The sequence below is a fragment of the Mesitornis unicolor genome, unplaced genomic scaffold, assembly GCF_000695765.1.
Source record: "Mesitornis unicolor isolate BGI_N332 unplaced genomic scaffold, ASM69576v1 scaffold48408, whole genome shotgun sequence".
NCBI classification, from domain to species: domain Eukaryota; kingdom Metazoa; phylum Chordata; class Aves; order Mesitornithiformes; family Mesitornithidae; genus Mesitornis; species Mesitornis unicolor.
The window spans coordinates 1-16,608 of record NW_010202103.1 but is presented as its reverse complement, the minus strand read 5'-3'; the positions used below and the strand labels follow the sequence as shown (position 1 = coordinate 16,608).

The following is a 16,608-nucleotide window of genomic DNA, read 5'->3' as shown; positions in this document are numbered from 1 at the left end:
TCTTTCTTCCTGGATGTGAGCCATATTAAACATTCTAAAGCAACCTAAAGTGATGGAAGTATACACAAACTGTTGTTCATGTTTGTGTCTTAAATAGTTTTAAATGAGGTTGTGCCTGAAGCTCAAAGATCTTGAACAAAAATATGTTGCCGGCTATATATGCTTTAAGCTTCTCATCATCTGTATCCTTAAGTAAAATCAAAACAAAAGCAGAAACAAACCCCAAACCTTGTTTTTCTGGGCATATAAGAAGGATTCTGGGCTTTGAGAAAGATGTTTTATAGTGGCACAATAGAAATACGTTGCGCTGTGAGCAACCAGAAGTAACCTAACAAACCATGTAGGTGGTAAAGCCAACTGCTGATGTTGTGGCATGAACAGGGAGCTGTTTGTAAACTAACCTCACAGGAAACATGCAAAGCCAGGGTTAAACATACTGATGTGTGTTTTTCCTTATCTGCATTGTCGATACTCGGTCTTATTTCTGCTGGTAACATTCATAAATGTCTTTCATTCAGCACGTTGCTGAATATTTGAAAGACACAGAATAAAATGTCATCACTGCCTTGTGGGTATTTTTACCTCTACTTTGCTGCCAGTTCTTATCTTACAGCTAGAAACTTGTTGGGACAGGGACACCTGGCAATCACTTTGTCAGGTGATTGCCGAGCTTCAGTGTATGGCTGAGACTGCATATGTTAAGATGGCACACTTGTGTACCCATAACTTTGTGTTTATTTTAGGGTCAGCTCAGTGTTTGGACAGCACAGAAGAGTGAGTTATACTGCAGTAATAAATGAGCTGTCTATAAATGTACATTGAGCCTTCCCCAAGCTCTGGGTAGGAGAGAAGCGACAGGGGTGGCTGCTGCTCTTCCAGGGAGCTGCAGAATTGCTGAAAAGCCTGCCTGCCACTGCTCTTGTCCCTCCCTTTTCTTGCAACAGGGAGTAAATCATTCAACCATGCTGTTTGCAACGTCCTACCTGCTTTCTAAATGAGAATGAATATAGATAAAAGAGTGAAAGTTAATCTTCTGTTCCCGAAAGCGTTATTTTTTCTTGAGAGGGGTGGGGAAAGGGGAAGGTGTAGTTAAATACAGTGAGCCATTTAAGAGTGCTGGTGGATGGGCAGTGGGCTCCAGGAGTACAACTTTGCTTCTGTGGCTGTGCTGAGACTGGAGTGGGAGGTTGTGTCCCTAGTTAGAAAATTATCAAAGGGCTGGAACAACTATTCTATGAAGACAGGCTGAGAGAATTCAGGTTGTTCATCCTGGAGAAGAGAAGGCTCCAGGGGGACCTTATAGCGACCTTCCAATACCTGAAAAGTACCTATCAGAAAGCTGGGGAAGAATTGTTCACTAGGGCATGTAGCAATAGGACAAAGGGTAATGGCTTCAAACTAGAAAAGCGTAAATTTAGGTTGGATATTGGGAAAAAATTCTTCAGTACAGAGGTGGTAGATCACTGGAGCAGGTTGCCCAGATAGGTGGTGGAGGCCCCATCCCTGGAGATATTCAAGGTCAGGCTTGATAGGGCTCTGAGCAACCTGATCTAGTTAAAGATGCCCCTGCTCACTGCAGAGGGGTTGGACAAGATGATCTTTAAAAATCCCTTCCAACCCAATACATGCGATGATTCTGTGATTCTTCTGGAACTCAGAAAGTAACAAAAGAGATCTGTTCACCCTTGCTCTCCGGCTTGCTGTTGCTCACTGGCAGCAAATGAGGAGTTCGATGGAGCAGAGCAGCAGCTCTGGGAAAGCAGGTTTATAGAGGATGGACAGTGAAACTGGGAGGATTAGGGCTGAAGGGCTGGAGAGAGGAAGTGCAGCTTATGCTGCAGAATTTTTGGTAACTATTTAAGTATTTTACTAGGATTTTTTTTTGTGCAGAATGATTGGGATTTCTGTAAAGAAATTTCAAAATTTGAAAATACAACAAAAATTTCTGTACTTCCAACTAGACCATAGTTTCTGGAATTTTAATTGCTTACTATGGCCATTTCCATTTTTGTCTGTGGAAATATTTGACCACTTTTAAATTTGTTACATTGTTGTTATTAAATATTACTTGTAAGTGAAGAGTGTTCTAGTAATCCATGACCTTTAAACCTGAAGGCTTAACAAACCACATAGCAGTCTTTCTCTTTTCCGCTCTCATCACTCCCACGGATTAAGGTGTGGAGGTAGCTGCTATTTTTTTGTGGGTTCATGAGAAGACCATTTTGCAAATAAGACACTTTTAAAAAGTTTTCGCTTGGAAACCACCAACTATCATAAGCTTCCATTTCATTGCTGTTCATATATTAATAGTATAAGTCTTCTGTAAGTCTCTGGGAATCGTGTGGTTACTAAGATTAAGATAAATGTGTGTTCAGCATATATGCAGGTTTTCTCCATTGTCGTGGGTTTGCTTTTTCATTCTTTGGAAAACAGACTCATTCAGTTTCCCTTTTAGTGTTTTAAAATAAACGTTTCTCTTCTGGAATGTCTCCTACAACTTGTAAGTGTATCAACATCTTTAAAAAATGTTAACATTCGTTTGTCTTATGAATTGGGGAAAGTTTGTTTAACAGGGCAAGGGTCTACAGCACAAGACTCGGCTTCCTTTCCTGGGTAATTCATACATTCAGAGGCTAAATATGCCTTTATATTTCTCTTAACTTATTTGCAGAACCCTAACTGTGGAAGGTATAGGGAGAAGTCTGTCATGATCACCTTACTCTGCAGTAATAAACAGTGGAAAGAAAACTTAAATGTGCTTCTCTATTTTTAGTCTTTCTTCATACCATGTTCTCACGAGTGCTCTCAGCATTTGCCCTTTCTACATGCAGTCAGTGAAGTATCATCTTACAGTATCATGCCTGCTTTATTGCTGTTATCCACAGCCTGCACGTGTAAATTGTGTAATTCTGAGGAAGCTGGTCACAAACACAGGTGAGTGCAGTATGGCTTCCTCCACCACCTCCACCCAGGGCCTGGGGAGAGGACTGGTGCCAGTGAGGTGACCTCCTGCCAGCTCAGAGACTCCACTTTTCTGCATGGACACCAGAGAGGAAAGAAATCAGTCACAAACCACATCTAGTAACAGATTGTATAAAGTGTACGGATTAATGCAGCCATTCTCATTTGGAGTCTTGCTAGCTGTCAGTGGTGGGAGGTATTTTCCTTGCCCTTCTCCCATGATGGCAGGGTCAGTGCTCTGCAAGCATGTGGGTAGGTGCTTTGGAGTCTACCTGTGACGCCCAATAGAGCTGTTTCTCACAAGGGCAGAGCTTTACTAGCACTGACAAGTGACAGCCTTACCTACAAGGTACTGAGGGACACAAAGCAAATGGAAAAATGGGGTAGGAAGCACACAGAGCCAGCAGCTTTCTGCTGCCTTTGCTAAAGTGAGCAGAGGAGGCTGTGTCTTCAAGTCTGTGTTGTCCTCTGGAAGATCCTGGCTTTAGCTGTTGGTTGGTGGCAGGGCCATGCTGTGCTGTGCAGAGGCCCAGACGGGTGCTGATCTGCTGAACCTGTCCATACTTTGGCCATTGTGAGAGTTTTTCAGCTTCAAATGTTTTTAAAAAACCCCACCAAATACCACTCCCCAACCCCCATCCTTTTTCCATTAAAAGTAGAAAGACATGCTTGCAGAAATTTCCTTCTTTATTTAAGTTTCTGTTTTTACATGTAGATATGTAAAATCTATGTATGGTGGGCAGTTCAAGCATGTTTTGAGGTTTGATTTACCAGCATCAATAATGGCCAATATCTGTAGCTGAAATAAAATATGGTTCTGGTTTTTATGGTACTCAAACTGCATCTACAGTTAAAATATGCCTATTAGTTAATGTAAGTATTTAGCTGTATTAGTCTACTGTATGAGAACATGATTGTGTTACTTGCAGCCTGGGTTAGAGGTTGTGTTACTCCTGTGGGAACTGGAGATACTTGCGGCTAGGGAGCAAATTCTTACCATCACATGAAAGAGGGTTTGTAAAGTTCCTCCCCTCTCCGTTGAATCAATACAGGTAAGACATTGAAGCAAAGCTGCTGCCGTTTCTGCTGCTTCTACAGAGAAATTTCAGAAGTGGGAGGTTAAGGACAGTAATTATCTGGACAGGCATGGATTTCTGCCTGCTGTTTGGGAACTTGCCAGGTTGTCTCTGGAGGGCTGGGAATGGCAAGGGCTTTGACATGGGATGGGAGGTGGGAAATGGTTTGAAGAGCAATTCACTTCCAGAAGGGAAGGCTGGTTTCAGTTGAAATGAGGTTGCCTATAGATGTGTGAGTAGTTTGGTTACAGAGACTGAAGAGGAAGAATATGAAAGACAGAAGATGAGGGGAGGAAAGCAGTCAGAAATGTGTTAAGTTTGGCTGCATTAAAAGTTTTTCTATATGTGTCTCCAAGTAAAGCAATGTGCAGATTACAGGAGACCTGTGTTAAAACAGTGGGCCTTTCTTCCATCACAGAAAGTGATGACAACAAAGATTATTAGTTGTTTTAAGGAGAAATCTTGACAAAAAGATTTGGTACAGGAAGGAGATGGATTTGATTTAGGTCTCAATCAGTCCTTGGACTCATATAGCCAGAAGAACCAGAGCAAGAAAGCAAAATATGTTTGTTTTACAGCTGCAGCTTTGCTTTGCAGGGTGCAGCTGTACTTTATATTAATCTTTTATTAATTAAATATAAAAAGCTGCAGTGAGGTGCACTGACCAGAATTCAGCATCCTTGGCCACCTGTTGTGGATAGTAGGCTATTTCTTGACCCACAAGGCATTCAGAGTATGTTGCTGTACATGCCATAAAATAATAAGAAAAAAAATAGAAAAAAATTATGCAAAAGGAGAATTTGTACATAATACAATTACCTGTGTAATTGGCAGGATTAGCAATGGGGAGCATGTTATAGCAGTTACTCTGTCGTGCAACTGTTACCCAGCTTTCTCTTTGGTTACCGGTATGTAGCTAGTTTGATCAGCACAGCTCTAGCTAGCAGGGTACAAGCAGGATCCGGTTTGTGGCATGTTTGCCTTCAGTCCTGCAGCCTCTTCCTCAAAGTGGTGTGGAAGTAGTACTTAGGTGGTCAAGGCTGCTGAGCCATTTCAGTGGTTCCTCTTCTGTACAGCCATCTGATTTGGGCCATGTGCATCTGTGTTAGGTAGAGGGAAGTCGGGCAAATATATGCCTATGGGTATGGTGTAACATCTAGGAATACAAGCTGCCTTACTTAAACTGCCTTACTTGCTTGCCGCACAGATCTAAGGAGTATCAGAAAACTGGAGTCTTAGTTATTATGTGGCATTGCCTGGATTAGGTCCTGCTTGATTTAATATTACATCTTCCTTTTCAGGCTGCAACACTAGAAGTCATTGGAGTTTTGATAAGTACCTGATTTTATGCATTTTTTTGGTCAGAGACTGAATTTTCCTGATAAAAGTCCTCAGCTCTTGAGCCAAAGAGTGTGTTGCTGAAGTCCAGAGACGTACAGCTGCTTTACTTTCTCCTGCAGCCAATGTTTAGGCATTGGAAAGCAAAGTTTTGTGGTGGGTAGAATCCTTTTTTTGGTACTGGTATTTAATCAAATTTTCATTATCCTGCATGTTTGCCTCTTGAAAAAGGTGTACTTATGTACCAATGCTGCTCTTTCAACATGTTTGCTTATCTTTGGTCATACCCATGTATGCACAGTCCTGCCCTGTAAAGGGGTTATTAAGAACTTCTATAGTGTATGTTTCCTGCAGGGCAGGATAACAATTTATTTTTGTTTTATGAGACAGTGTGGCTTTTACCCATTTTATTTAGCATTACCATGTTAACATTACCATTAATATTACTCATTTTAATGTGTAATTTTAACATTGCCATATTAATGGCTGATTTATTATTTATTATTGTTCAGCTTGTAGCCTGTTTTTAAAGCTAAGTGTGTGTCCGTTTTCAAAGGAAAACCTGGGTGGCTAGGTCAAAATGTCCCACTGGTTTGCATTTAGTTCCTGAAGTTTGGTCATGGAAAAAATTAGTTTAAACTCTCAAGAAAAGGACAAAATTAGCAAAAATATCTTCACATATTGATTAAACTAATTTCCAATTCATATAATTACTTTTTTAGCCTCTGAGATAGTGTTGTCATAATTTTGTTCCTCTAGAAATCTTTCTTGTGTGATTAAGGAGGAGGAGATGGTAGTCAGGAGGTGCAGCTTCTGTCAGACATTTCTTCTGATGGATTCGGTGTGATGAAAGACAAATGGGGAAAACATAAAAACCCAGCAAAGAAAGCAGGGTAGTCTGGCAAGACTCTTCTAGTTTTTGGAGAGTTTCAGGAAATAGGATGTAAAAATTGTGCAATACCATTAGAGCAAACCTTGCTCCATAAATCAGTCTAAGATGACTGTCATTTGTGGTTTTTTTTTTTCTCCTATAAAGTAAGCTAAATGTTTTGTTGTAACTGTAAAGAAGCAATAAAAGGCTGGTGAAGGCAAAGGTTATAAACAAATCATTCAGTGCCGACAGAGGGTCCATAGATGCTGACAAGAAACAAAGTTAATAAGGCCGGTACTCTGTTCTGATAAATTTCATTGATTTCTGCGCTGTGTCATTATGGTTGCAGCCTTCCCTGTTATCTTGTAGCTCCAAACCTTTCATTATGGCTTCAGATGATAACAGCTGTTGATACGCTGTAGGAGGTTGCAGTGACTACCATAGGGGTAAAGTACCACTTGCTAAGAAATAATTAGGAAAAACACCATGGCTGGGTAGCTTTGATCTGCCTGTGAGGGTGTCCTTGCAGAGGACATTATATGCCAGTACTGTATTTGTTTCCTGGATGAGTTCATGAAGCCTCTGTGAGAGCACACACACTCCATAAAGCTATATAACCAGAAGGGTCCCATTTGCTGTGTCAGTTGCAAGCACCATGTTGCTGCACAGTGCCTGAGCTTCATCTGACCACTGTGCCAAGACTGTCCGGTGTCTACCTCTTTCTCATAAACATGGTTATCTGAAGCTTTTTGCTGCTTTGACCACCCTACTGTCAGTACCATGTTAAGTAGCTTGGGTCTAGCTCAGGTATCTGCTTACACCTGTAACAGCAATGTAAACATGTCTGTAGCTGTCAGACTTGTACAAGCCTTAAGTCAGCAATATTAACAAAAACAGAAAGCTAAAGCACGAAAGCAGTCCCTGAATCTTGTGTGATTTCCTAACAGTATGAGGTGAGATACAAGGTACCTCTGAATCCCAAGCGTTTTAAGCAAATAGACATCTCCCTTTAGGTAAGCACAAATCAACCATTAGTTTCTGGTTTGTTTCTGATCTGATGCTGAGAGGAGAAGGGGGCTTGAAGCACAGCTTTAAGGAACTTCTAGCAAAAGAGAGCAGAAGCTATGGGTGTGTGGTATAACCTGATACTGGCATATGTTGCGGGAATGCTGGAAAACTGCCAGAGCACCTCCAGGCTGCTGCTTGGCAGGAGCATTGGGAAGTACTTGGTTCCCTCTTTCTTTCTAAGAGTTGGTAAAAGACTGAGACAGTATATGTAACCAGAATAAGAAGACAAAAGGAGCACAAACCAGGTCATGCTTATAACACTGTCTAAAATACTGGAAATAACTGTGGACTGTTAGTTATTTTGAAGAAACCCAAGCTCCAGCTATGCTGAGATGAATTAATTTGAAAGGGTCTCCTCTTTATTCAATAAATTTGCTTTATGGAGTTACATACTGTAAGATTTCCATTCTTCTGCAACCCACCCCATCATACCATCTCGGGGTGCTGCAGTGCTCCTGCAGTGCTAAAAATGTTTTCAGAGGATCACAATTCCACCGGAGCTTTTCTGTTCTTCGCTTTTATATGCAGATTTGTATTAGTGGACAGAAAGTTTATTTATTTACTGCCATCACTGGAGTAGTCCTTAAGCTGTCATCTGCTTCTGCCTTTGACCTAGTGTATTGATTGCTGCAGTCCTACCTGCCTCGCCATCCTGAACCTTTTACTCTTCTACAACTTCTAAGTATAAATAAAAAGTGAAAGACAAGTTCAGGTTTCAGTGACTTACTGCACAAATATATTTCAAGGACAGACTTGGACTGTGAGACTGCTGTCAGCTAGAAGAGAAGGTAGAGTACAAGTCAGATGTCCATCACAGAAGAGATAAGATGGCTCCTCAGGGACCTGCCTGCTTGCCTGACCACTGCCACTTGTTACTTTTCTTAAAGATGCTGAAGTTGCCTTGGCTTGCTTGCTTTCTCTTGGCAAAAAGTACTGAGTGATGAGGGGCACCTTTAACTGGAGGTGTTGGAAGAGTGTGGATTTTTGAGCATTAGGTTAAGCAGAGAGGACAGGAAAGCCTACTGGTACCTAAACCTGAATCTTGGTTATACCTATGACTCTGCTGACACTATTTCAGTTGGAAAGAAGGATATGGGGATGGAGGGTCAAACACTGCAATTCTTAACCTTCCTTATGAGGGCATCAAAATTCCCAAAGTCAGATCCATGTTTGATCAAACCTTTTGTCTTCGTTGCATTGACACAGTGAATAAATCTTGGCCAATCTATGTGTTCTGTAATATTTTTTTCTTTGCGACTCTGGAACACAGTTATATATTAGAAGTTTTCATGGCCTCATTGACGTTTTGCAGGGCTCCTTCTGTGAATCACAGTGGAAGACTGTGTTGCTTTTGGGAGGTTGCCACACCACATTGTCTACCCCAGGCTAAGGGGTTTTATTGATTTTTATTTTGCATTGTTTCAGCTGTTTTCACTTTTATTTCCGTCCTCCAACAGAATTTCTTCACGAATATGGCAGCACATTGGGTTTCTTGGTTTATGAGTTGTATTTAGTTAAATAGCCTGCTGGATTTGTTTGCCCTTATCTGAGAAATTTTAATACTGTAGCAGCAACAGAATGAAAGGTGACACTTCAGGAGTTGAGCTCTTATCAAAGAGAGAGAAGAGATGGAAAAGTTGTTCTCCCAAAACACTGCTGATCTGAGCCTTTTCTGTCTTGTTTTTACTCAGTTAAAGTCCCCAGACGAGACACTATCACTTTTGTAAATACAAAAGGAAATCTGCTAGAGTATATAGCAATGGAATTTGCAATGTAAATGTATGTGTGGTTAAATATATATTAAGATGTGTCCTCTACATTGTTTTCTTAACTAACATGTAAATTTTTTTTTGTGCAGTGATTACTTTTCTGAGCCTGCGTCGCTTGTGTGCTTTCTGCTCTTCATTATATAGGTTTTCTGCTACTAAGACTGCTTTAAATGACATTCTTCATCTCCTGCTTTTACAGGTTTTTTGTCTTTGACCCAGTTAAATGATCAATTAAACTGTCATTATGAATGAAATCTGAATACATTTGTGTATCAGTAGCAAGAGAAATGTTGGCTGTCCTGTCTAAGGGCTATAACTTAATGTTCAGTCTTTTGTTATTTTCTTGGTTTCAGTGAACAGATAAGTACTGTTACCCTTCATAATAGAGTGACTGTTCACAGAGGGGCTACTGAAGGCTTTACTGTAATAAGGTGAAACTGATATGAAGAGACTCATCTTGTACAATAAAACATAGCTCCATTTACTGATCTAGAGACAGAGGAAATTTCTGAAGGTCTCCTTCTCATTTTTCTTGTAGGATTACCTTGACTGTATCACTGACCAGACCAAGCTTTCCCTGGGGACTGAAGAGCGATCAGCCCTGTTTGGAAACATACGGGATATCTACCATTTCAACAGGTAAATTCATATTTAACCAAACGAAAACAGTTAAGTAACCTGTGTTAATGGGGAGGGAGCAAGCCAAGCAAATACTTTTTTATAACTTTACTACAGCCAAGATATATAAATTGAGAAATAGTCTGTCTTTGCTTCTCAGCACAGTTGGTTTGCTGGGATCAGATATTCTTTTAGCTGTTTATTTTATGAATAAAATGTGGTCTGCATTTACTTTTTTTTGTTTTCATGGTAGATATTTCCATGAATTTAAGCCTGACCTGCTCTCTTCTCTAACTGACTCTGATGCAAGGTGACTGTGAATGAAATTATTGACTCACTAAAGAGATGTTGTTTTAGTTGTACTATGTTGGGTCCTTTCGTGTACTGATACACGTCCCCCAGATCTGGCTTTTGTAGTGTTTTATACTGCTAGGGACTCCCTGCATTAATTTCTCAAAACTGTGTTCAAGTACCTTTCTATTTACTGAAGGCTTCTGTTTATTATCTTTACAGCCTTCTCTAAAATTCCACAAATGGTATTCTGGGAGCCTGTAATAAAATTTCATGTATGGGACATGCAGCATCTGCAGTTTTAGGAGCATGCTGCTGCTATTTTGAATCGTCTGTTACTCTAAAAAGAATTAACTTATTCAGCATTTAAGGAAAACCTGACTATTCAGTTGATGCAAGAAATAAGTTAGCGTGAAGTTCTCACATCCTTTATATCCCATTACTCCTGTAAAAGCTCTCTTAGGTTTGCTATAGTTGACAAAACATCTTCCAGACTACTGTGTTCTTTAAAGACCAACAGATAATTTAATTGAATCAACAGAGGATTCTGAAGTAGAGGACTTGGTCAAAGAGCATCTTCAATGTTTTTCCATAATCATGGGAAGTTATTTTAAAGTGGCTCTGCTGCTGAGATCACTGTTCAGTAGCAAAGGGAAAAGTGGGGATGAGTCTATTCAGAACTTATGGACACAGATGAAACATAAAATCTTTTTCTGAAACTTAAAACAGCTACTGCAGAGTAATGGAAATACACTTAACTAGAAAGCTGCTGTGTCCTGCTTCAGCTACAATGACTAACGTGACTGAATGTCTAACATGATGGAAAATACATAGTGCTAGCCTAATGATATGTTTTAGAACCATGAGACAATGATTGTGAACTTACAGCTTCCCAGTGGTCACAGGATGGAAAAAAACAGTCATGGCCATTGTATTTTCTGATCCTTCAAAAGCTAGATAAATGGCAGACTTGGTAGCTAGGACATATTTACACCAGCATCATTGAAAATATTATCTAATAAAAATACTTTCAAGTATGATCAGTCATTATGCAGAATAATTGAATTGCAAAAAAAGATTTGCAGAGGTTAATAAAAAAAATTAAAAAGAAAAGAGCAGTTTTGGACAATTTTAAAGATAGATCTGTTACAATGGCTCAAACTCACTTGTCCAAAGCCTCTAGTAAATTACTAATGTATTTCAGGCCTTCTAATTTGAAATTCTGCATGGAAATCGTGAGTTTTTAAGACTGAACACTCATTGTAGATCCCAATATAGCTTCAAGGATTAAGTTCCCTCCTGTGTGAAACTTGGCATGTAGTTAGTTTCAGGGCCGTAAGCATACTCTAGAGCTTTTTCTTTATTTTTACCTTTGAAAAAGGTCCATTTGGCAGTTCACTGTTAGTAGTTTCAGATGCTTTTTGTGAGCATGATTTTATAGTTTCAGAATGACCTTGTTTTGCTCAACTTTGAATTTGACCATTTATGGTCAATGAACAAAGGTCTTGGGGCTTTTTGGATTTTGTATAGATCTGAAAATTTTCATTTCACCAAATGGGAATTTCTCTCAGCTAAACTACTTAAGATTTTTTAGTTGTTGCATTGCATGGCAGAAATGATGGTCATGATGGTAACTGCTAGTCCTGTGACTATGATTTCTTTTTGGAAAGGTATTTCTTCAAGCAGAATCACTGACTATATGCTGGTCCACTGGTCTTGTTCCATCTCTTGGAAAAAGCTTCCCCATTATTAATGTATATATTTGGAAGGGGAATGTGTTCTCTAAGTCAGCATTTGCTGCCTTTCTTCACTGGTCTCTTGTGCTGAGATTCTTTCCAGTGTGAGTTTAGGATAAATTCTCCATCTGATACCATGACTCAGTTCTGAAATGGGAACTCTGCAGAGAAACATGCTCAAGTTTAGTACTTCTACCAACATTCAGACAATCTTAGGAGTGGCCAAGCTGAAACCTCTGCTGCTCACACAAATCATCCTGCATGGTCCTTGTCCATCGGTGGCTACTGTAGCATGAAAATATAGTGCAGAGCCATTTTCTATAACTGCTGTTTTCAGCAGTTCCTGTGCTCTGAGCTTCACAGTGGAAAGGGCTGACTTGTTGTCAGGAGTCTGCATAAAACCTGTAAGAGCTCACCTTTAATGGAAGCTCACTTTTTTGTGAGTTGAAATTAATTTGGTTTGGCTAATGTGATTTTTGTGACAGTGAAGTTACATCAAGGCTAAATTTCTCTTGTTTTTTTTTCCTTTTTTACTGAAAGTCTGAACTTTTCAGACTAATTTTCCAGAACTTTATGTGATGAAAGTATTCTACCATGAAGACCAGATTATGCCTCCCATGTCCGTTTTTGTTTTGAATGCTGTGTTCTGCAAAGCATTGAGAGAATGGAGGTTTTTGTAGATGCTGTTCCTTTAGCATTTATGGGGTAGACTGCACAGTACTTGGTAACCTCTGGATATTCACGTGAAAGGAACTAATGCTTTTCTCTATTGTTTCTTCTGCATCCTGTCAGATACTTAGATGTAGCCTATAATAATAGCCTTGCTTTTCACATGTCACCTTGGTATTTTAGGGATTTATTTAAGCTTTTCAAGATTCCTGGGTGTGACAGATTTGTTATTTTTACAGTGGAAGGCTGCTCTTACCAATCCTATTCTTACTAGTCAGGAGAGACACAAGAGAGTGCTGTACAGGTAACAAAATCTTTCAAAGCACAGCCTTACACTGTGGGCTTCTGCTGAAGACACAAGCCACTAGCGCATTTACTGTGTAAACCTGGAGTCATTGTATGAATATATAAAGTCTTTAAGTGTTGCATTACTGCATCCCGTGGGAGAAACAACAGGGTATTACAGGAGACCGGTAAGCATAAAATGACAATCAAGGTGCTACATACTGTAAGCCATCAGAAGAATGTCTGCCTGCCAGACAGCAGGGATCCTCTGAGCCTGTGCAGTGCATCTGATATTATTTCCAATACTCATGTGTGGAATGCAGTCAGTCATTATAACTAATGGTTATGGTCACCACTGTTACAGCTTTCTGCTTTTGCTGATGTAAAAGAGCTTCATGAATGTGGGGTATCAAGCAAAGGATGTATTTTTAGTCCCATTTTGATGAAGGGAGAAATTGTGGAGGTTAAATTGTTGCTGTGCGGAGTTACTTAGTGGCCACTGATCCCACAGTCTTTGTCTGTCTTTGTTCCTTGTGACTGATAGCTGATTTCTCTCCTTCCTTCCTCCAGCAATTAAAGAAGCAAAGAAAAACTCAGGAAACTTTTCTGGTTCACTCCTTTATTTTGCTTACAGAGGGAAATTGTGTCTGCTTAGAGGGGAAAAGGGTAGTTTCCTAGGTACAGGCTTAGCAACTCTTACACAAAACTCATTCAGGGAACCAGCTGTGAACTGGGAGAAAAGTAGCCCCAAATGGAAAATAATCTGATGAGGGGAGGGGGGGATGTGTGTGGAAACCACAAAAACCGAAAAGTTCTATCAGAAACCAGCTTGGCAGAAAACTTAGTTTCTTCTCTCGTTTTTCAGTGCACCTTTTGGTAAGACTCAAGACTGCTTGGATCAAGGAGAGTCCTTTGAGGTTTTCTTCTTCTGCTTGAACTCTTTCTTTCACTGAATTGCCTTTTGAGAACTGAGTTTCATACAACAGTGAACATGCTCCATTATTGCTTTGCTCCTGTTGCCAAGCAGGAAATAAATTCATTGTATGTCAAAATTATAAAATCCTCTCAGTAAGATTTTATTTTTATGCATATAGAATTTAAATATTCCCTTCCAGAAGACCATTTTTCTTTAGTAAAGAGATCCACTGAAGGTGGACAGATTTTTCCTGACTGAGCTTATTACCATTCTTCTGGTATGAGTAATACATCCCTGGTTCTCATATGTGTTTTTCAGACCAGCTCATCATCTTCCTCAGTAAAGTAAAGCTCCTAGAACATACAAAGCCTTTATGGGACAGGGCCATATTCACCACTGCGAATATCATAGAATTGTCAATCTGAAGGAAGATGTGTTCAGCTTTGCTTAGGATATCAGCAATCCATGGTCATTGTGAGGACTTGAATTTTTAACTATGTGGAAACACCATTTCCTTAGAGTAGTTGTCTGCCTACAAACAAAAAACACAGCAGCTATACATCTAGGAGCAAGAGGGGCACCGAAGGGGTTCTTGTTCCCTTTTTAGGACTCCTTGCATCATCTTAATGATGCTCTGCATCTCTCTGTCATGAATGACAAAGCACTGTCTGGCTCCGAATATACAGATGTGCTATTCCAAGGTGTGCCATAATTGTCTTTCCTTCTCCTGCTCTTTATTTTAGTGAACTTCTGCAAGATTTAGAAAACTGTGAAAATGATCCTGTGGCTATAGCAGACTGTTTTGTTTCCAAGGTAAGTGGCTGCTGCAGGAAACTGGAGCTCAACACCAGTTGCAGAGTGATGTCGGGGAATAAGATAAATTTATTAGCTTTTGAGTCCTGTTCTGACAGCCTGTGTGACTTCAACCAAGAAAAGTTAGCAAATCTATGGAAGGGGAAGGAATTTCTCTTAGTTGCTGATAGGAGTATGCCTCTGATTTGCATTTTTTAAAAATGAAGAAAATGGTGTAGTTTTCTTCAATAAGTTTGTATGAATTGGTGAAACTGTTGATCTCGAGTTTCTTTAGATATTTTTTTATGGAGTACTACAGGGAATATTTTTCCTCCTTTTATTAATATAGGTGATCCAGTGGTACTCCAGTTATGCTTGTCAGCTTAAAAATAGAGAATACAGCTTGGCTGCATTTTTAGAAAAAGCAATAACCTTAGGATACTTGTGGCCATATTGTTTTCCGAGATGCATTTTTTCCTGAATCTAAGCCATACCTTTAATTTTGCTTTTAAAGGGGATGGCCCGAAGTCTAGCATTAAGATTCAAATCTCATTCTCACTGAAATACTTTGAATTTTCTGAACAATGATCTGACATCTTTATTCTGTTGGGCAATTCTGAATCCAAAAAAAATATGGAGAAGGAGAAGTTGGTAGGTGCAGGAGAAATACAGGGAACCAAAGTATATGTCCTTCATTGTAGGAAAACAAGAGAGCCTGTCAGAGAGAGAGGCAATGACTGTAACAGGTAGGACAGCAAGAGGTTAAGTAATGTGGGTTACAGATTACCCTAGTTCACTGCAGACTTCACCAGAAGACCTACATATGCATTGAATCTGTAGAGCTCAAATATGTTAGAAATATCATGGAAATGTCATTATATCTTGTGGGAAAAGGAGTGGAAGAGGAGGCATGTAGTAGTTTAAATTTGGTAATCTCTCTAGACATGTGTTTGGCTTTGTCTGCTTAAAAAAAAAATCACAAAACAACCAACAAAAACAAAAAGCCAAACTCTGTCATGTTTCATGCTTTGTCCTGAACTCAGTATTGTCAGCACCAGGCATTCAATGTAATAGGTCTAACACAAGGATCTAGGATTAACTGGACCACACTTTCATGGTGGTCCAGTAATTTGTTTGGCACTGTTGTGACTCAAGGGATTTTATCGTAAAGGGGAGTGTTGATACCAGCTTAGTGCTGCTGTTTCACTGAATTGCTTGCTTGAGGTGAGTTTGAGAAAGCTGTTATTTATCTAGTAATTTATCTTTTGTAAGCACTGAGAGAACTTAATGATGGCACCACTACTACAAAAGTAGGATGTATTTTTGCCCCCTTGCAATGGGGTTTATGGCATGTTGTTTTCACTCCAAATACCCTATACTGAATTGAAGGAGACAGAATGGGATATAAGGGCAAGCGCAAAGTCCTGTTTCTGGAACGGAATAGCCCCATGTGCGCACGAGTCTGGCTGACTAGGAAACAGCTTAGCAAAAAAGGATCTGGGGTCCTGGCAGACAAGAAGTTGAGCATAAGTTAGCAGAGTGCCCGTGCAGCAAGAGCCAATTGTGGGGCCTTCGGGATACTTAAAGGATTACTGGGACTACTCCTGACTGGGACATGAAATAGAGATAGTGCAAGTGATAATAGCAAGTCCAGGAAAAAAGTGTGCTCTCATTCATATTGGCTAGCTGAAAGGAGTTTTCTGGTAGACTTCCTGGCCCATTAGTTCCAAAATCCATCTGCATATCATTACTTGTGCTTTTTGTTCCCTTGTCAAATGCTTTTAGCATTTGTATTATTGGCAGGCAACTGCCTGATGGCTCAGAAATTGCTAAAGATTGCAGTCTTAACGGGCATTTTTTAGCCTCATCCAGACAAGGGCAAACACTTAAAAGCAAAATCAAACAATACCAAAATACCCTAAAGTTTTGGTTTAAGCCATGAACTGCCGACTGTCTTAACAGACTCCAGTTGCCCATTCTTGGTTGCTTGTATCTTCCCAGCATTGAGCAGTGGAAATAAATCTGCCTTTTCTGGCAGTATGCAATCCTTGAAGTCTCATGGGATGTTGGCCATTTATTGTTTGTTTGCTTTGAGTGTGCTAGATTTTCACTGCAAGTTAAGTATGGGGATAATATCATGCTGGAGTTGTAATTCACAGCCTTAGCTAATGGACATAGCTCCACTGGAGCTTTCACACAGAATCACAGAACGTTAGGG

The 16,608-nt window shown here is 39.9% G+C and overlaps 1 protein-coding gene across 1 annotated transcript in view; it reads left to right on the top strand.

Moving 5' to 3' along the window:
* The window catches only part of LOC104545218 (pleckstrin homology domain-containing family G member 1-like), a gene marked incomplete at both ends in the record, with an annotated part of 22,555 nt that extends 8,144 nt beyond the window's left edge, over positions 1 to 14,411 (top strand). The window contains 2 exons of the mRNA XM_010190299.1: positions 9,622 to 9,722; positions 14,342 to 14,411. Of these exons, the coding sequence (XP_010188601.1) occupies positions 9,622 to 9,722; positions 14,342 to 14,411 (171 nt within the window). The remainder of the gene's footprint in view (positions 1 to 9,621; positions 9,723 to 14,341) is intronic.
* Between the last annotated feature and the right edge of the window lie 2,197 nt (positions 14,412 to 16,608).